The sequence below is a fragment of the Leptodactylus fuscus genome, chromosome 6 (genome assembly GCF_031893055.1).
Source record: "Leptodactylus fuscus isolate aLepFus1 chromosome 6, aLepFus1.hap2, whole genome shotgun sequence".
NCBI classification, from domain to species: domain Eukaryota; kingdom Metazoa; phylum Chordata; class Amphibia; order Anura; family Leptodactylidae; genus Leptodactylus; species Leptodactylus fuscus.
This window is the reverse complement of record NC_134270.1, coordinates 103,710,676-103,732,104: the sequence shown is the minus strand read 5'-3', so window position 1 is coordinate 103,732,104 and position 21,429 is coordinate 103,710,676. Positions and strand designations below refer to the sequence as shown.

The window sequence follows — 21,429 nt, the reverse complement described above, 5'->3', positions numbered from 1 at the left end:
AAACTTACATATGAATGTTATAATACTATAATATTGCAATCAAGTCCATAAAATAGTTAAGTATTATGAAAATGCAAGTGCCGGTCCCCAATACCCCCAGAGGTATTCCTTTTGAGAAACGCTTTTTCTGGCATAGCGGATAGATCCCCAACACGGTCACAGTGACAATCCCTAATTAATAAAACATTGCTATATGCCATATACAAAAATAGACGATGCCTTTCTAAATTCGAAAAAGTATTTGGCCTGTGGTGTAATGCTTCTCAGACAATCCCCTCAGTGGATTAATTTTGCTTCTCGATGAGCTAGGTCCTTGATTCGTCCACATAAACTACGAATCACAGATGATGTATATGTATGAAATAACAAGGAAAATCTCTTCTTAGATCCCTGTATTGTATCCATTCATTATAGGTCCCATATAACTGACAGGATTTTGTGAGGTTCAATTTCTACAACTGCTTTTTACCTTCTATCAAATGCAGAGCTGAGGTAGGCTCCATCAGGGCCCTGAGGAACAACTCCGACCCAAATCTGGTGTTTTTCAATGACGTGTGGGTTTTCCAGCATCACTGGAAAAGGGCTGAAATATCAGAGAGACAAATCAGACAATAATAAGCAATTAGAAGTATTAGCAGCTTGTATTGACGGCAGAGATGGAAAAAATACATATGCACATATAAAGATGGTAAAATAAGAAATCCATATAACAGGAGTCTCCTACTTAAGGATCTCCATCTGTTGCGAAAATACAAACTTCAAGCAGGTGTTCTGTGACTCACATCTGCATTTCCATGGTGAAGGAACTGAGGGGACACAATGTTCCACTGGTCAAAATAATGCTTCGTACTCCGTGTTTCACTAGGTCATGCATTGTGTAGCCAGGACTGAAGCACCAATAGCTGAGCACCTTCCCTGCAAAATAACCCAAAGACTTTCATGCATACATTTCAGTAGAACCTTATACAATATACTATCCTTATACAGGGCCTGGAGGTGGCGGAGAATGAGGAGTTAATTCTATCTTAGGTGCTTTTTATATCCTTTTGTCATGTATGCTCTGACTAGTGAAGTGTTCCTAAATGCATTTGACTATGTGGTGCACTGCATTGTGCAATTGTAACCGCTCTCAATTTACTTATTTAATTGACATCACAAGTCCCACTACATACATATGACATATGGCGATAGTGATTCTTTATGGAACCAAACTACATTGATTGATTGTACAGAAAGAATAGGTATGGGTGCTTTGGTAGGAATGGCCAACCCTTGGGTACACAGGGCGGCTTATTTGCATATGGACTAAAGGTTGATTTACTGTCAGGAAGATTGTGCTTTGACACAAAAGTGAAATGTTCACTATGCCACCAACAGCCTCTACAAGTGGAAATAAGCAATTTTGGCACTGATAGACTTCCTTTAACTTTTCCTGTGAAACCTCCAGCTTTGCAGAAGTGGAGGGTACAGACCCGCATTATACAGCATTTACTCTGCATTCTAATTATGTGCAGAAACTGATAGATAGGCACAGAAATTTTGTCCCCCTAACCACACTGCACAGTGTATAACTGTATCATGTGATGCAGATTGTGATAGGTTTCTCACAGACAGCTTTTACAAGCAGGAGGTGGAACCTTATAGAAATACACTGAAAATTCTGCACACAACACACACAGATAGTATGAGTCAGGGGAATCTTACACTAGATGATCATTGTGAGCCTCACTTATTAAATCAGCACTCTACCTCTTCCCTCCTCCACTGATCTTACCTGTGCAATGAGGACTGAATCAGCCACAGAACAACAATGAAAGGCAGAATCAGATAGGAATCTGCCTCAAAATCAGCGCCAGATTTTGCTGTGTAAACATATCCTAAGAGTTTTGGTCTTTTTCACAGTAAGAAAAAGGCAAAATGGTTTTGTATCAGTGTAAAAAGAGCACTCACCCCCTTGCCTTCTGCTGTTACTCCAGACATCTCCACGAGGCTTCCTTCTTTGACTGCTGTCTGGATGGATATGAACCTGAAGACAAGTTGAATAAAAAATAGATTGAGATGATCTGTTTAGTCAGCTAAAAACAATTAGGTAATAGCAGGTTCCAGGGCTAAAGTTACTCAGCATTACCTGCTTATTTACAGAGTAGTCTTTAAGCTAGTCACTTTATAGTTTAGCAGCATAGCTACAATTAGAGGAATGTCTGGCAACCACATGCTATTTTTAATAGCTGTAGAATTGTAACAGAATAACTCAATCAGTTCAATATATATATAATGTATTTATACAGTTATTCCTCCAGTAGGTAAAGGGAATTGCCAAATCACTAACAAATAGGGTTTTTTTTACGTAAACACCATGTATTATAGAATTTATAAAAGGCTTTTCCAGCAGCACCTTTGTTTTTCAGATGTCTCCTTTAGATTTTGAATTAACTCACTTTTCTTCTTTATCTTCAGCCTTCTTAACCCCTTTCTTACCAAGCACGTAGCTATACGTGCTCCCAAAGTGGCACTTCAGTAGCGGAGGATGTAGCTACTACATCCTTGATACTGAAGCTCATAACTGTCAAAAATTGGGTTCTCTCGATAGTTTTGGTGTCATTTTAAAGCCAAAGATCTTGACTTTAAAATGGCAAAGCGATCTGATGACCTGGAGGTTACCGACCGCTCTCAAAACTGTTAATACATGCAGATTCTGTTCCCTATTTTTTCTACAGAAATGTAGGGGGAGGCGCTATAAAAAAAGCAGTATAGTGAGCTGAAAATGGCAGCGAGTGCCATTTTCAGCTTATATGAAAGCCAAGAGTCTGCCCTTTAAAATAAGCTAGTGATCAGCTGACCAGGGGATCGCTGATTGCAGCTGTCAACTAAAAAAAAAAAAAAAAAAAAAGACGGCAGTACCGCTCCGTGACAGTAGAAGGGGAGGGGGGAGCGCTCACATAAAGCTTTACAGCGAGATGAAAATTGCAAGCATCATCGCAATTTTCATCTTATTTGAAAGCTAGGAACATGAGCTATAAAATGAGCCAGCAATCAGCTGACCAAAAGGTCGCTGATCACAGCTATCACAAAGATGGCGGTACTGCTCCGTCTGTCCCTCTCTTATCTGTGGTGTTGAAGAATGGGCAGCAATCGTATAAAGTGCTACTGTGAGATGAAAATTGTGACTAGTGTCACAATTTTCATCTCATTTGGAAGCTATGAACATGAGCTATAAAGTAAGCCAGCGATCAGCTGACCAAGAGGTTGCTGATCGCAGCTGTCAACTAAAGAAGACAGCGGTACCGCAGTGTCGGCACTATTGAAGGGGACGAGAGACGGCTCACAAAGCTTTACAGAGAGATGAAAATTGCGAGTAGATTTACAATTTTCATCTCATCTGAAAGCTTGGAACATGGGCTACAATATGAGATGAAAATTGTGAATTTTTTGATCAGCCTACTCCTGCGTCTCAGCTCTACTACATCGCTGCATATGTGTAGGATACCCAGCTGTATATAAAGGTTTGCTGAAATGTGCCAAAGTTCTCCCCCCTCCCCCATCAGAGGTAGAACACCACATTCCCCGTCGTACTCACTGAAACTCTACACCCGATATACTCCTATTGCCCACAGACAGACTGCATGTTCTGTAGTCTCCTAATCTTCCATGAGACTCCCATTTTCTTTCAGCTTTCACACTGTCCAGCTTCATCCTATATAGCTCCGCCCACAAAATAGCGTGTAGCTCCGCCCACTCCCTAGCATGATCCTATCCTATAAAGGATGGAGGACCTGTGATGAAGTCATCACAGGTCCTTTAGTGTTGTGTGAACCTAAATTCCTTCACTGCAGTCGTGTAGTGACGTCATTTACCGGGATAAAAAAGTAGCCTATGTTTTAATCGGGGTTCCTATCTATGTATGTGGCAAATTTCATGCAAATCCGTACAGCAGATTTTGCGTGATTGAGGAACAAACATCCAAACCCACAAAGGATGTTCCTAGCTTTCAGATAAGCCAGTGATAAGCTGACCAAAAGGTCATTGATTACAGATATCACATAAAAAAGACGACGGTACTGCTATCTCTTTCCCGCTCTTATCTGTGGTGCTGAAGAATGGGCAGTGATCGTATAGAGTGCTACTGTGAGATGAAAATTGTGACACTCGCAATTTTCATCTTATTTGGAAGCTAAACGTCTGAGCTTCAGAGCAAGGTAACCAATAGGTCACCAGATAGTTCCTATCTGCATAGAAACTGTCCTTACCTGTCTAAAGTGAGGAGTCCAGGAAGCAGTGTCACTAAGCATTTCCACCACATTCACTTACACTAACAGAATAAAATGTATAGACGTACATACCCCTTTTTAACCACATGAGGACCGCCGTACGTAAATTTACGGCCTCATGTGCTGGTACCTAAAGACCGGACTATTGCCGAAATACGTCCGGCCTTTAGGTACCTTTCTGGCAGGGGGAGGGGTGCGGGGGGGACAGGGGTTAGGTGTTACTAACACCTAACCCCTTCCTCCATAACGTCCAGTCGGAACTGAGTCCGACTGGACGTGTTAACCCTTTCGATCGCGCCGTCAAACATCACGGCGCGATCGAAAGGGATCCGCCGACAATTGAAAGGGATCGGCACCCCCCGCGGCGAGATCGGGGGGTGCCGATGTCAGTAAAAGGTAGTCTGGGGTCTGGCCAGTGACCCCAGACTGCCCGGAGCCCCCACATACCTGGTGATCCTGCCGACCGATGGAGGAAGTGAGCGATGCAGCTCACTTCCTCTGCAGCTTACAGGACACGAGCAGGTTCATGTCCTGCTCGTGTCCTGTCTGCTACTGTGTAGAATCAGCTGATGCTTTCATCAAAGCATCAACTGATTCAAGTGTCCTAAAGGGACAGATGAAAAAGTTAAAAAAAAAGTTAAAAAAAAAAAATAAAGTGTATGAAAAAAGTAATAAAGTTCTAAAGTCCAAAAATTCCTTTTTTCTATACAAAATGAATTATATAAAAAAAAGCACTAAAAATTAAAAAAAGCAATGCATATTTGGTATCGCCGCATCCGTAACAACCTGTACAATAAAACTGAAATAATATTTAATGTACACGGTGAACGTCGGAAAAAAAAAAACGGAAAAAACTCGCCGGAAGTAATGATTTTTTGTCATCTCATCCTACAAAATATGCTATAAAAAGTGATCAAAAAGTCATATTCACCCCACAACAGTGCCAATAAAAAGCGCACATTTTCCCGCAAAAAATAAGCCCTCAACCAACACTGTCAACCGAAAAACAAAAATGTTACGCCTCTCAGAAGATGGCGATGCAAAAAACACTGATTTATGTCCCCATATGTGTTTTTGTTCAGCAGACTTAGTATTGCATAAAAAAATAACATAAATGAGGTATCGCCGTAACCGTACTGACCCGCAGAATAAAGGACACATGTCACTTATACTGTACGCTGCATGGTGAAAAATTTAAAATGTAAAACTCAATGCAGGATTGATTTTTTTTTTTTTAATCCAGCAAGAAAGAGTTAATAAAATGTATTCTATAAGTTGTAGGCACCCAAAAATGGTGTCATTACAAAATGCATTTCATCCCGCAAACAACAAGCCCTTATATGGCCGCGTCACCAGAAAAATAAAGAAATTATAGCATTTAGCAATGTCAAGGCAAAACCCCCCAAAAATCGCCAAATTATTAGAACACAACTGGCTGCGGCAGGTAGGGAATATATAAGCTGTGCGAGCGAATATCAGGGGACACCCCAGATTTACAGCTTATGAGGGAGAAGACACCAGAAGTGACCCCCAGAGTGACTCCCCCAATCATAGGAGCTACTGGGACATAGTAGGGAATTTGGTGTTTGCAATGTTCTCCGCACAGCTTATATATTCCCTCTTCGCCATCCGCTGTGCAGTCACGCCTGCAATACTAATACTCACTACACCCCCTGATAAATTCTTTGAGGGGTGCAGTTTTCAAAATGGGGTCACTCCTTTGGGGAATCCGCTTTCCTGGTACCTTACAAGCTCTACAAACATGACATGGCGTTCAAATACCAAACATCCAAATCTGTGCTCCAAAAGCCGCATCGCGCTCCTTCCCTTCTGCGCCCTGCTGTGCGCCCAAACTGCAGTTTATGCCACATGTATGACACATGTATGACACTGGTGTACCCACGATAACGGACGTAATGTCATATGTGGGTATAAACTGATATTAGGGCACAGCTGGACGCAAAAGGGAAGAAGGGTTATTGGGTTTTTGGAGCACAGACGGTTTGGTTTTTGGATGCCATGACACTTTTGCAGAGCTGAAACGCCAGTAAAGTGGAATCCCCTGATATGAGACCTTATTTTGGAAACTACACCCCTGAAGGATTTATCCAGGGGTACAGACAGCATTTTTAACCCCCAAGTGTTGCTATAACTTATTATCCATAAATGAATACGAAGCTGATTGTGAGAGGTGAAAAATGACAATTTTTCCAGGAATCCGTCATTTCAGTGCGTAACATGTTGTGCCCATCTTGTATCAGAGATGAACGCTCTAAAAGCTGTTGTGCCCAGGATACCCGCTTACCAGTTTTTGGAGTGTCTCTGCTGACATAAGTTGGGCACAACATATCGGGCACTAAAATGGCGAATCTCTGGAAAATTTTCATTTTTAACTTCTCATTATCAGCTGTGATTTCATTTCTGGAAACTAAATAAATGCAACACTCGGGTTAAAAGTGCTCGCTACACCACTTGATAAATCCCATGAGTGGGGTAGTGTCCAAAATGGGGTGACATGTCTGCAGATTCCACTTTATTGGCAATTCAGGGGCTTTGCAAAAGTGGCATGACGTCCAAAAACCAAACTATGCTCCAAAAACCAAAAGCGCTCCTTCCCTTCTGTGCCCGGCTGTGCCCAAACAGCCATTTATACCCACATATGGCATTAAGTACGTTATCCGGGGTACACCAGTGTCATACATGTGGGCATACACCGCTATTTGGGTACCCAGCAGGACGGAGATGTGAAGGAGCGATATGTGCTTTTGGAGTGCAGATTTAGATTCTTTGTTTTTGGACACCACGTCACATTTGCAGAGGCCCTAAAATTGTCCCTACAAAATGGGGTCACTTCTTGGTGAATTCCAGTTTACTGTCACCTGTGTAGTTTCTAAAATGGGGTCACAATGGGGGGTTTCCATTGTATTGATACTTTAGGGGCTCAGCTAATGCGACATGGCACCTGAGAACTATTCCAGCCACATCTGCTTTCTAAAAGCCAAATAGCGCTCTTTCCATTCTGAGCCCCACCATGTACCCATACAGCAGATTATGGCCACATATGGGGTATTGCCGTGTTAAGAAGAAATTGTGTAACAAACTCTGGTTTTTTTTTTTAATTCTTCAGCTACTTGTAAAATTAAAAATATGGCGCTAAATGGAAGATTAATTGGAAAAAAAAAAGTAATTTTTCATTTTTACGTCCCATTGTTAATAAAATCTGTGAATCAGCTGTGAGGCCAAAATGCTCACCAAACCCCTAGATAAATTCTATGAGGGGTGTAGTTTCCAAAATGGGGTCACTTTTAGGGGGTTTCCACTTTATTGGTACACTAGGGGCTCTGCAAATGCGACATGGCACCTGAAAAATATTCCAGCAAAATCTGCCCTTCAAAAGCCGAACAGCGCTCTTTCCATTCTGAGCCCCGCCATGTTCCCATACAGTAGATTATGGCCACATATGGGGCATTTCTGTGTTCAGGAGAAATTGTGTAACGAACTGTAGTGAGCTTTTTCTCCTTTATCCTCTTGTGAAAATGAAAAATTTGGGGCTAAATTGACAGTTTGTTGGAAAAAAAGTAAATTTTCATTTTCATGTCCCAATGTTAATAAAATCTGTGAAACAGCTGTAGGGTTGAAATGCTCACTCTACCCTTTGATATGTTCTGTGGGGGGTGTAGTTTCCAAAATGGGGTCACTTTTAGGGGGTTTCCACTGTATTGGTTCTCTAGGGGCTCTGCTAATGCGACATGGCACCTAAAAATTATTCCAGCAAAATCTGCCATCCAAAAGCAAAATAGCGCTCCTTCCATTCTGAGCCCCGCCATGTACCCATACAGCAGATTATGGCCACATATGGGGTATTGCCGTATTCAGGATAAATTGTTTAACAAACTTTGGGGGGCTTTTACTCCTTTAACCCCTTGTGAAAATGAAAACTTTGGGGATAAAGTGACATTTTAGTAATTTTTCTTTTACACATCCCAATGTTAGTAAAATCTGTGAAACAACTGTAGGGTCTAAATACTCACTATACCCCTTGATGAATTCTGTGAGGGGTGTAGATTCTAAAATGGGGTCACTTTTGGGGGGGTTTCCATTGATTTGGTACGCTAAGGGCTCTGCAAATGCGACATGGTGCCTGAAAATTATTCCAGCAAAATATGCTGTTCAAACACCCAGTGTCGCTCCTTCCCTTTCGTGCACTGCCGTGTGCCCAAAAATCAGTTTACACCCACATGTGGGGTATTTCTGTGCATGGGAGAAATTGCATAACAAAATGTGAGATGCATTTTCTCCTTTAACCCTTTGTGAATGTGATAATTTTAGGTCTAAATGAATGTATTAGTGAAAAAAAATGAAATGTCTAAATTTGACCTCCATATTATTTTTATTCTTATGAAATGCTTAAAGGGTTAACAAACATCCCAAATGCTGTTTTGAATAATTTGAGGGGTGCAGTTTTGAAAATGGGGTGATTTATGGGGGTTTCTATTATATAGGCCTTTATAATTCCTTTCAGAACTGAAGTGTTCCCTAAAGAATTAGTTTGAGGAATTTTCTTGTAAATCTGAAAAATCGCTGTTACACTTGTAAGCCTTGTAACATCCAAAATGAATTAAAAGACAATCAAAAGATGATGCCAATATAAAGCAGAGATATGGGAGATAATATTTATTCATGTATTTGAATGGTATGACTATCTGCCTGAAAAGCAGAGAATTTCACATTTTGAAAATTGCAATTTTTTCCAAATTTCCATCAAATTTGCTAGTTTTTTTATAAATAAATACAAAAATATTGATTAGTGTTTACCACTAACATGAAGTATAATGTGTTACAAAAAAACAATCTCAAAATCACTTGTGTAAGTTAAAGCGTCTCAAAGTTATTGCCATTTAAAGTGACACATGTCAGTTTTGAAAAAAGAGGCCCGGTCCTTAATGTACTTCTAGGCCTGGTCCTTAACCGGTTAAAACGCTTAGCACTTTACCCCAGTCCCTGATATACCGACCCCACTCCCCTTCTATTATCCAAACCCCCTATTTCCTATAACTTCTTTAAGTTAAGGGATTCTTCTTTAATAGAGATGAGCGAACACTGTTTGGATCAGCCGATCCGAACAGCACGCTCCCATAGAAATGAATGGAAGCACCTGGCACGCAGACTTTGCCACTTAAACCCCCGCGTGCCGGCCGCTTCCATTCATTTCTATGGGAGCGTTCTGTGAGCGTGCAGTTCGGAACGGCTGTTCCGAACAGTGTTCACTCATCTCTATTCTTTAAATTTAAGCAATTATATACTGTTAAAAGTTAGTATTGCTTAGTGCACAAAGAACTCAGCTTTGAAAGTTTTCTGTATATATAGTTTGAACTGTCTCAGAGATTTAGTCTCAAACCTGAACTTGTGTAATTTTTGCAAAAAATCAATGTTTGATAAAAGGTTGCATGAAGGTGGCTGTGAGTATAATAAGCTAGATTTATTTATTATTAGCTTTTACCCGCGACTTCGTCTGCGGTGATTGTAGAAGTGTGTAAATCGAGTCACGGGTGAAATTTTACGATCGGGTTAACGCCGCGTACACGCGACCGTAACGCGGCTCTCGGCATAAAAATAAGCACCAAATGAGCGCCGCGTTACGCCGTGTGAATGGACCCTTACAAGTGTATTTGTAGACGTGTATTTTCAGCAAATACATGGGCGTTTAGTGGGTGTGAAGGAGAGCAGGGGGTGTGCTGAATAATGCAATGCATTGCCTAATAGTGTGAGTGTATGCAGGCGTAATGTTTAGTTCAGTTAGTAGAGTGGGGGATTTCGGAGGCGGGGATAGGTAATGTGGGTGTTTCATAGTATTGTTTTTTTATTTTTTTTATTTTATTTTAATGCTAATGAGGTTTGCAAGCTGCATCTAGCAGCTTGCAAAACAATACCGTTGTACACCAACAGGGGGTGTCTTGAACAATGCAATGCATTGCAATCGTAATGTATTGCTATGTATTGCATAATCGTGCCAGTGCTATTGCAGGCTACGTAGCATAGCCTGCAGCAGCCTGGACACACTGCGCTGTGTGGAAGGCGTGGGAGAGCTAGCGGCTGCTACAGGAACCTTCGCGGCGGCAGCCTAGCCCAGTGTAGGCGGCGGAGATGAGCAGGAGGATGCCTCCGCGTAGCGAGGGACAGACCGAAGCCGCGAGACAGGTAAGAAAAGGCGGCGGAGGACGCAAAGTTGGCAGGAACCGGAGACATGATGGGGGTAGCGCAGTGTATGCGCGATTGTGTAAGGGAAGGGCTATGGCGGGCGTACGGCTACCGGCCACCTGGCAGACGGAAAGTGCTGGCATGCGCCGTAGTACAAGGGGTTATGGCGGCCGAGAGCAGAGGCAGTGTGAGCGGTGGTGTGCAAGGAAGCGTCAGCTATGGCGGCTGATTGCCATAGGAACATCAGTGGCATGGGCCGTAGCAAGGGGGTGAAGTGAGGAGCAAGTGACTGGGAGGTGTGTTTGCGGAGGAGAAGTGGAAGGATAGGGCACTGAGGGAGAGGGGTAAGGTTATTATGGAGCGTAAGGTGTTGGCACAGCGGAGTAGAGAGGGCAGAGGTCCTGGCAGTGTTAGAGTGGTATGTGAACTTACCAGTGTTGGGCTGGTGGATGGATCGTGCAGAGGAAATAGCAGGGAGGTGATAGCGGCGTCGGGTACTGTTGCGGGCTGGAGGCAGGATTTCGTGTGCTGCGGCCTAAGGTGGAGGCGCAAAACGGTGGCGTGCTAGTAACACGTTGTTTATGTGTGCAAAGTGCGCATGCTCCTGTGACGCTAGTGGAGTAGTGTGGTGGGCGGTGCCGCGGATCCTTCCAGCGATTGGGGTCGGCAAACATGGCTGGTCCGGAGAGTGACAGAGGTAGGCTCCTGCAGGATGGTGAAGGTGAGGGTGAAAGGGGAAAGTATATGTGAATGTGAGTGTGTGGGGTTAGGGGCTAAACTGTAGGGGGTAATGTGAAGTTTAGGGGCTTCCTATGGTCCAAAGTGAGATTGCAGAGATAGTGATGTCAGTTTGTTTTTTGTGGGGTTCGTGTGGAAAACGTATGTGGGTTATTGTGTTCAAAAGTAGCCTATTGCGCAATCGGGTGTATTAACTATGTTTGTGGAAAATGTCAGCCAAATCGGTGGAGCGGGCTTTGCGTGATTGACCGCCAAACATCCGAACATCCAACGTCACAAACTCACAAACATTTCACATTTATAATATTAATAGGATTTATGTATTTTTATGATCGCCGGGGTGTCTGCTGTTTGAAAATATATAGGTTGATGGGGTTTAGTCATTGACTCTAATGTATATGGCATGTTTTATTCATGCTATTTTTTTTTTTTTTTTTTCACATTTAAGGCCAAAATCAAGATTTTGAGGTGCACTTTTTTAGTGTCTTAACCCCTTCCCGACATTCGCCGTAATAGTACGGCGCTGCAGGGAAGGGCTTCCCGCAAACCGCCGTACTATTACTGCGGATGCATGGTGCGCACACAGAAAGTGTGTGCGCACCATGCACAGCGGGTGTCAGCCGTATGTTACGGCTGACAATGCCCCGTAACACCCGCGGTCGGAACCGGGTCCGATCGCGGGTGTTAACCCCTGATATGCCGGCGATCAACATGACCGCCGGCACCACCGGGGTTCCGTTCTAAAATGTTGCCGATCGGCACCCCCCGCGCCGGTTTCGGGGGGTGCCGGTGTTCGTAGGGGGCAGCCCGGGGTCTGATCAGTGACCCCGGGTCTGCCCCTTCACTTACCCCGTCCTCGCACCTGGCTGATCCTGCCGTAAATGAAGCTGTCGGCCTGTGCGTCTACACAGGCTGACAGCTTCCTATACACTGCAATACACGTGTTACACGTGTATTGCAGTGTATATGTAGTGAAGCGGTGATCAGCCGATCACTGCTTCAATCCCCCATGGGGACAGAAAAAAAAGTTGGACAAAAGTAAAAATAAAAAAAAGTTTAAATAAGTTTAAAATAAAATAGAAATAAAGCCCGAAAAATCCCATTTTCCACATGTAAAATGTTTTATTACGTAAAATAAAGAAAAATAGAAAAAAACATTACATATTTGGTATCGCCGCGTCCGTAATAACCTGAACAATAAAATTAAAACAATATTTAACCCGAACGGCGAATGTCGTAAAAAAAAAAAAACGTAGAAAACCGCACAAAATAATGATTATTCACCACCTTTCCCTTACAAAATGTTCAATAAAAAGTAATCAAATGGTCAGATGAAAACCAAAATGGTACCAATAAAAAGTGGTCTTCCCGCAAAAAATAAGCCCTCAACCAGCTCTGTCTAGCGAAAAATAAAAACGTTATGCCTTTCAGAAGATGGCGATGCAAAAATAATTGATTTTTTTTCCCTGAATTGAATTCTATTCTGCACAAATAGCAACGCATTAAAAAATCATATAAATGAGGTATCGCCGTAACCGTACCGACCCGCAGAATAAAGGTAACATGTTAATTATGCTGTACGCTGTACGGGAAAAAAAATAAATGCTAAAAAGCAATGCCAGAATTGATGTTTCCTTTTACATCCCACCCAGAAAGAGTTAATAAAATGTAGTCAATAAGTTACAGAGCCCAAAATGGTGGCATTGAGAAGCTCATCTAATACCGCAAACACCAAGCCCTCATATGGCCACATTGCCAGAAAATAAAAATCTACCTTGTACAATGTGAAGACAAAAACCCCAAAAGTTGCCAAATCATTAGGACATAAGTGGCTGCGACTAGAAGGAAATGTGTAAGCGGTGCGAGCGTTTTCAGGGGACACCCCATATTTAGAGCTTATGACAGATAATACAGCAGCGCTGATCCCCCAGAATGCCCCTCTTCCCTGTCCGCGTCATAGGAGCTGGTGGGAAAATAGAATGGGATTTGGTGTACCCAATTTACTCCGCACAGCTTACACATTCACTTCGGGGTTACTAATGCTCACTACATCACTTGATAAATTCTTTGAGGGGTGCGGTTTTCAAAATGGGGTCACTTTCTAGAGTTTTCCACTGTTTTGACTCCTCAAGGGCTTTGTAAATGCGACATGGTTCCTGAAACTGATCACAGCCAGATCTGCCCTCTAAAAGCTCTTTGGCGCGCCTTCCCTCCTGCGTCTCTCTGTGCGTCCATATATTAGTTTACACCCACAAGTGGGGTACTATGGTAGTCGGGAGAACTTGCCTAACAAATTGTGGGAATGCGTTTTCTCCTTTAACCCCTTGTGAATGTGCAAATTCTAGGGCTAAACGAAAATTAGTAAAATCAATTCAAATTTGAAAATTTCACCTCCATTTTGTATTAATTCCTGTTAAGCACTTATAGGGTTAAATTACTAGGTATATGTTGTTTTGGCTTATTTAAGGGGTGCAGTTTTGAAAATGGGGTGATTTATGGGGGGGTTTAATACAAGGGTCTTTCAAAACGCCTTCATAACTGGATTAGTCCCTTAAAAAATGGGTTTTGGAAATTTCTTGAAAATTTTGAATATTGTTGTTTCACTTGTAAATCTTATAATGTCTGTAAAAAATAAAAGGGTGACTAAAGTTTGATGCCGACATAAAGCAGAGATCTGGGACATGAGATTTATGATATAATTTTGGCGGTCTGACTATCTGTATGCAATGCACATCATTTCAAACTTTATAAAATGCATATTTTTCAAAATTTCCACCAAATTTCCAATTTTTTCATAATTAAACACAAAACATATCAACCAAAATTTACCACTAACATGAAGTACAATGTGTTACGAAAAAACAATCTTAAAATCACTTTGGTAAGTTAAAGCGTTCCAAAGTTATTGCCACAGAAAGTGACACATGTCAGTTTTGAAAAATCGAGCTTGGTCAGGAAGTCAAAAAGTGCCATCGGCGGGAAGGGGTTCAAGGGAGTTTAGTCACATATATGTAGTATTGTTGAATTAAAGACACCTTAGACGTTAGTGTACTAAAGAAATTATGTCAGTATATCTCTGCATGTGGTAGAGTTCAGGTCAGAAATTTGGAATTTTGGATTTATTTATTTTTTAAAACTTTAACTCAAATGTATACAAGTATAATGCAGCATTCCAAGATAGAACTGTTCAAGCTATATTCCCCTGGCTCTCTGCTTTCAGAAAATATATTGGTATGGGGGTCTTTGACAAATATTTAATTTAGAAATATGCGTTTTATTCAGACATGTCAAAACTGTGAAAATTGCTCTGGCTACTGGAGGTGCAAAATTTCCAGAGACCCTTGGCAGTGAAAGGGTTAAAGAGCACTGGGGGTGTATACTTTTACCACAGATCACAGCCGCGTTATCCTTCTGATCACGCCTACCCTCCGTTATACAGCATTCTCTTATCTTTTCTGAGCCCTTCCTCAATGCTGCTCTGACAGACTTCTCGCTCAAAACCATGCATACGTGCAAGTATGCTCCTTCATTTGGGAAATCCAAGATTGCACACAACCGTGCGCAGTACACACATCTGGGACCCGAATGAATTTGGATTTTCCGAATGAAGGAGCACACTTGCCCAGTACGCTCTAGTAGTTCTATGAGCTACTAAGCATGTTCAGTAGCTCACAGAACTACTGAGCTAAAAGAACTATGCACCTGAAAAATAAAGGTACTGCTGGAAAAGTCTTTACAAAGGCTACAATACATGGGGTTTACTTAAAAAAAAGGCTCCACAATACAGTACAATATACACTGCAATTCATTTTCAGCTTAGGGAGCCCTACTATAGAATTGTGAGTGAAGCTATGAAATAGAATATATGTTGTAACTCAGGACCAGTACAAGAAAAGTAACATATCATGAGCTCCGGGGTCGGTATCACGTTGTTATGACAGCCTGGAGCCTTGTGAAGCCTCTACAGCCTGTAATTTCTTCTATTGCACGCTATGCTAGGTAACCTGCAATAGAAACCCTGGTATTTTGCAATGCATTGTAATGCCATTGCATTAGTGATCAGACCCACTGAAGTTAAAGACCCCTAGTGGGTCTAACAAATGGGGAAGAAGAAAAAAAAAAAAAAAAAAGTACACAGTATGGAACACATATAAAATAGCTTAAAGGGGTATTCCCACGTCGCATACTCACCAGTCTTCGTTGTTGAAAAATCTTCTGTCTTCCAGCTTTGTTGCGTCATTGGTGGGCGGGGTTACATATGCAAAGCCAAGCGGCGAAATGCCGCTGGCCCTGCGTGCACACTCATAGACCAGTCTAGCCTTCACAATGGGAATACAGACCCGACATCCGCCTCTCTCTATTACAGCGGATGCCGGGTCTGTATTCGCATTGTGAAGGCTAGACTGGTCTCATCATCTAGGAGTGTGCACGCAGGGCCAGCGGTATCTCACCGCTTGGCTTTGCATATGTGAATACAGACCCGGCATCCGCTGTAATAGAGAGGCGGATGCCGGGGAGTGTAGACGCCGGCACAGATGCACATCCTCTTCTTCCGGCGGTGGCTTGTAACTTCTAGGCCTCGGGCAGAGCAGACTGCGCATGCCCACAAGAAAATGGCCGCTTGCACAGTATTGTAAGCGGCCATTTTCTCGTGGCTTGTGGGCAGGCGCAGAACACAACGAAAGATAGGAGAAGAATAGCCTTTAAATTTGTAGTCCCCAGAATTGTACCATAACATAGAATACAGGTGACATGTCATTTTCGCTGCACAGTGAACGCTGCAAAAACGAAACATGTAAGAAAGTTGCACAAATGCACTTTTTCTTCAAATCCACCCCATTCAGAATTTTTTTCCAGCTTCCAAGTACATTGTATAGAATAATTAATGGCAGCATTGTGAAGAACAATGTATCCCACAAACATTAAGACCTCATGTGGCAATGAGAGCGAAAAATTAAAAAAGTTATTGGGGTTTGAAGGGGGGGGGCTAAGAGCCAAAAACGAAAAATGAAAATTGAAAAATGCCGCTGGAGGGAAGGGTTTAAATAGTTTACATAACAGTAATAATTTTCTATCCCCCTATACAAAAATTGTAACAATTTATATGTTCATCTCTAGTAATATTCGTTATTGCTATTATTTTAGTGCGTAACGGATATCGCTAGAGGCATATTTTACTCTATCAAGATCAGGTTTGGACAGGATGAAACCTAAACTTTATTGAGGACTTTGTGCATGTGTCGTGTAAGTGTTTGATATGACTCTTTTGGTGCTGCGACCTGGAAAATGGTAAATGTCTGTGTCACAGCACGGATAAACTTCTTGGTCATGTTCAGAGGGGTATTACAGAAGAATACCTCTTTAATAAAGCTCAGATTACATTATCCCTCCATGTGACAATCAGAATGCAAAAGTATCGTATTCTCTCAGCTAGAAGAGGGGACAACATGGACAGAAGACCATGCTACTTCCCCTGGGGGGTCACATACAGGTTATGCACAGATAATGAGGATGATGATTATGCCTTATCTCTGTGCAGTCTGCAGGGTTCTTCCTCCTCCCTCCTCCTCCTACAACAGCTCTTAAGATGCTTCCTGAGATAGGAAGGGGGAGGACATTTTAGAGCCCCATATGTCAGGATTTATTAGGACTATGAATTAGATCTTGGATGCATTTTAAAGAGGAGAATGACGAGATGATCTTCATGATACCCTTTACAGATTTAGAGCAAATCACTTAACGCTGTAGAGACTTTGAATCTGCAATGGGATCTCAATGACGTACTGTATAGCATTTTCAATAGTGAATCACTCTAGATCTGTAAGGGCTCTCATGAAGATCTTAGAATCATTTTAGAAGTGCCAATATTTTGCAATTCATTAACATTGTAATGCATTGGATTAGTGATCAGACACCCTGGGTTTCAAGACCCGTACAGGGGACTTATAAATGCAATTAAAAAAAATAATTTTTTTAAAATAATTTATAAATTCAAATCACCCCCTAGAACACATATAAAAGTACTTCAATACTGTGAAACACATACAGTATCCCTGTGTCTGAAAACGCCCGGACTACAAACCTATAAAAGTTAGTTTTCCTGTATGGTGAATGATGTAGCAGGAAAAAAAATAAAAAGTTCCCAACTGCCATACTTTCATTGTTTTGCCCCAAGGTCCCTTTCAGATGGCAGAATTTGCCACTGATTTTGTGGTAGAATATTCTATGTTGGTAAAGTTAGCATGTCATTATAATCACATCTCAATTTTTTTCTTATATTCCCCAAGTTCATTCCACATAAAAATAATCCTGCATATGACAGAAAAAGAAGAAAAAAAAAAAAAAAAGAATGGCCATGAAAGTGTTAATGTGATAGGCTTGATAGATTTCATTACTGACCTTGTAATACGATTTGGAGATTTGTGGATTCCTGATTGGAGCAGCTGAGCCCTCGGGGACCTCAATATTAAATACAATCTGCAGTAAACACAGAATAAAAAGAAAAATAATATTTCTCATTGTACTCAGTGGGGGGACACAGCACTATGCCTATAGACCTGGCCACTAGGAAGCTGACACTAGGGAGGTGCAAAGCTGTCGGCTCAGTCTCTAGGCTCTAACTTGCCAAAGGCACGGTGTATGAATCAGTTTGCATAGCAGCATTGGGAGAAAGACACAAAAGGAATACAGAATCAACAAACACCACCATATCCTGAGCCCGAAAAAGAACCAAACAAAGCTCAGGCAAGAACAGTAGTGAAAACAAGGGCAGGATCTGTGTCCCCCACCCAGTGAATACAACGAGAAAAGGATGTTACAGATCGTACAAAAACCCAATTTGCTTGCTTATATCACTGGGGGACACAGCACCATGGGAATAACAGGAAGCCTGGAAGATCAAATGACAATAGTTACTTCTCACACCAGCAGACGCAAGCCTTCCAAGTGCAATGGTAGATCAAACGGACTGGAATTTCCAGGCCTTGAAAATGATCTGGATAACAGGCTCCGAAAATCTTCAACACCTCAAAACCTCGGCTTTAATAGCAACACCATTAAACGCAGCCGAGGCAAGGGGGGGGGGGGGTAGCAGGTTGGTGGAACTCCCTTGGTCTTGAGATTCTAGAAGACCCAAGGGAGAAGAAGAGGAGGGGAAGGTTTGAAAACAGAGAGCGTCAGCGGCAATAGCTGGAGGATCCAGAGACCTAGCCAGGTAGCCAGGGACCTTGTGGTTCAGGCAGAAGGTGAAGAGGTCGACATTAGGAGTGTCCAGCAGGAGCACAAATGAAGGAAGATCTGCTGATGAACGACCACCTGTGAGAATTCTTAAGTTAGGTAGTCCGCTACCCAAAAGTCCACGCCTGGAATGTGGACTTCCGAAACAGCTGGAACGTGGCACTCCACCCAAGGAAGAGAACGGGAGACTTCTAGTAAGGCCACACAGCAACTTGTGCCAAAGTGAAGTTTCAAGTAGGCAACTGCAGTGGAGTTGTCAGTCTAGACTATGACAGACATCCATGGAGGAGAGAGGTCCAAGGAGACAGGGCTGTTAACATAGCCATAAGTTCCAGCAGGTTGAAATGGAGGGAGGATTCTGCCTTGGACCACAGACCCTCAACAGTCAAGGCATCCCCAGTCAGAGACTCAAGTTGGCGGAAATCACCTGCCAACGGAGGGCTTCCCCTAAAATAGTCCTAAGGAGTAAAGCCACTAAAGAATCTCTCAGCAAACCCAAGGAGGCAGGAGAACAGGCGGTCAAGGCAGGCCAAAGATTTGTCCCAGCAGGTTTGAATCGCCAACTGCAGAGAACGTGAGTGAAACTAAGCGAAAGGGACAGCCTCGAAGGCCTAGACCAATGAGCCCAGGACCCACATGTAGAGCCGAAGAGAGCAAGGAGTTCCTCCAAAAGTGGGACACATGAGACCTCAGAATCTTGGCCTCTGGGAGGAGAATCATGCCCTGGTGCATTTCGTGGATCATGGCACAAGACAAGACCTTCCCTCGCTGGTGAACAGCTGAAAAGGCAAAGAAGGTCTAAGGTGATCCATAATCTGGTAAAATTGTCCAACTTGGAGGGGGCTTCATCATGAGAATGTCCAAGTATGGAAGCACGGGGACACCAATGGAGCACAGGATGGCCATGTGAGGTGCCAGCATCTTGGTATATACCTAGAGGGGAGAAGCCAGCCTGAAGAGAAGAGCATCAAACTGAAAAAGTCATGAGTCCACAGCAAAATGAAGAAAACACAGATGACTCAGTGCCATGGATATATGAAGATAGGCATCATGGATGTCAATGAACAAAGGAATTCGCCAATGTGCAGGGATGCCACAACAGACTGCAGAGTCGAAGATGATAGACCTCAGTTCCCGGCGGAACCTGCAGACATGGATGAGCCTGTTAAGCCTCCTCAGGTCCAGGATGGGACGTAGGGAGCCGTCCTTCTTGGGAACGGAAAACAGGTAGGAATAGTAACCCCGAAACGCTCAGAAGTGGGAATGCTGACTCCCTGCCACTAAAGAATGGAGGCAGCCAGGGAGCAAGGGAAGAAGGCAAAGTGGAGTAGCCAGATGACACCACCTATCTGACCTAAGCCACAGTCATCCACCACCAGAGAGGCCCGAGTGTGAGAAAGGGGGGAACTTCATTCCAAACAGGATCTTGTACTGAACTGCCAGGCAGGTCTGGGCACTAAAGGGGCAGAAAACGCCATGATCAGCTGGAAGAGGATGGATAGCGCTTAGGGCACCTCTGGGGTAGGAAGAACCCTTTTTCCCCCAGTGGCCTCATAGATATGCTTCTCTAACCTTTGCCAAAAGGTCGGCTTTGTTCAACCCAGGAGGTCAGGGGAAACTGTGGTGGAGGTGGAGTGGGGTTGAGGGAACTCACATACTCACCCATCTTCTATTTTTCTTATACTCACCTGTCTGGTGTCTTCAAGCAACGCAGGGTCACCCTGCTAATCTGGCTGCCGATGCAGAAAGCAGTGAGTGGGAACTAGGTGACCGGAGGTGCCCTAGAAAAACGCTGCACCCACAGGGGGTACAACTAGTGCTAGTGTGGTGTACACACTGAAGACTTAGTCAGGTCGCGTCTGCCTCCTACGGACACTAGGTTTAAACTGATTGCAGGGTGTGGTAAGGTATAGCCTGGAGGCTGAGCCGACAGCTTTTCATCTCCCTAGTGCAACCTCCTAGTTGCAAGGGTCTATACCCATGGTAATGTGTCCTTCAGTAAAACAAGCGAGAAATTAATAAAGATGATAGCAATAAGAAATAACTTTACAGGAAATCATCCTAGTTATACAACAGTAAATCCATTGCTCCAATACCCAGGCTAATCTTTCACAGTTTGCTTTTCAATAGTATAGGAAAGCTAGGCATCATTAGGTATCGTTATCCAGCTTTCCGAGAAGATTACATAACTGAAGTGGATGGTTCAAGGACTTATTGGTATTGAAAAATATTTTTACCTGTATGATATCGGACAACTTCTGAAGTCCTAGCGTGTTTGTGAAGACCCCAGAGCCTGAAAACCAGAGATGTTGACAAATGCATAAAAACTTATTTATCATAGGTATATATTATATGAATAAGTCCTAAAATAAATGACTCCTTACTTCCCCCCACATGTTGTATGATCTGATCGAGTAACTCCAGAAGATTGGTCTTCGTTTCATATGTGATCCCCACAGAAGCAAAGAGCTCAAAGATGTAACTGTACAAAAAGGAGAGAAAAATCTTCAAGATTGAGCAATCTTAAGACTGTATCAGGAGTGGTATACAAAGTTGAAAAAGCGACTAAATTTGTTTGACACTTAGAGCTGGTGATGTGGTACAAACCACTGAATGCAAGAGCTTGGTGTTGTGCTTGCCTTCCTCCCATGTCAATGATTAATAGCATCAGTATTTACAGACAAAAAGATTTATCGCATTAGGAATTGATTATCTAACCATATCAATAATTGTATAATACAGACAGATATGAAAGAAATAGGAGACGGGGAGATAGACATGACACAGATAGAACAATGTGACAGACACACTGAACCAAATACATAAAGTTTAGATATTATTACATTATAAGATTTCTAAATTCTTTTGCATGCATTTGATTTTAATAGTAGGAGCGTTACAAACATCTCCCATGTTATTTACAGGCTGAAGAATAGTCGTTCCGAACATTATGTAACAAAGTACAAAAAATCCTTAGAAATCTTAATCC

At 42.6% G+C, this 21,429-nt stretch overlaps 1 protein-coding gene across 2 annotated transcripts in view; it reads right to left on the bottom strand.

The window, feature by feature from the left end:
• Positions 1-21,429, bottom strand: part of RTEL1 (regulator of telomere elongation helicase 1) — an 85,033-nt gene that overhangs the window by 44,465 nt on the left and 19,139 nt on the right. For both annotated transcript variants that reach the window (XM_075276914.1, XM_075276915.1), the window contains exons 12-17: positions 20,825-20,922; positions 20,678-20,733; positions 17,604-17,681; positions 1,951-2,026; positions 783-915; positions 470-583 (exon numbers count right to left, since the gene is read on the bottom strand). In XM_075276914.1, coding sequence (XP_075133015.1) covers positions 470-583; positions 783-915; positions 1,951-2,026; positions 17,604-17,681; positions 20,678-20,733; positions 20,825-20,922 — 555 coding nt within the window. The remainder of the gene's footprint in view (positions 1-469; positions 584-782; positions 916-1,950; positions 2,027-17,603; positions 17,682-20,677; positions 20,734-20,824; positions 20,923-21,429) is intronic.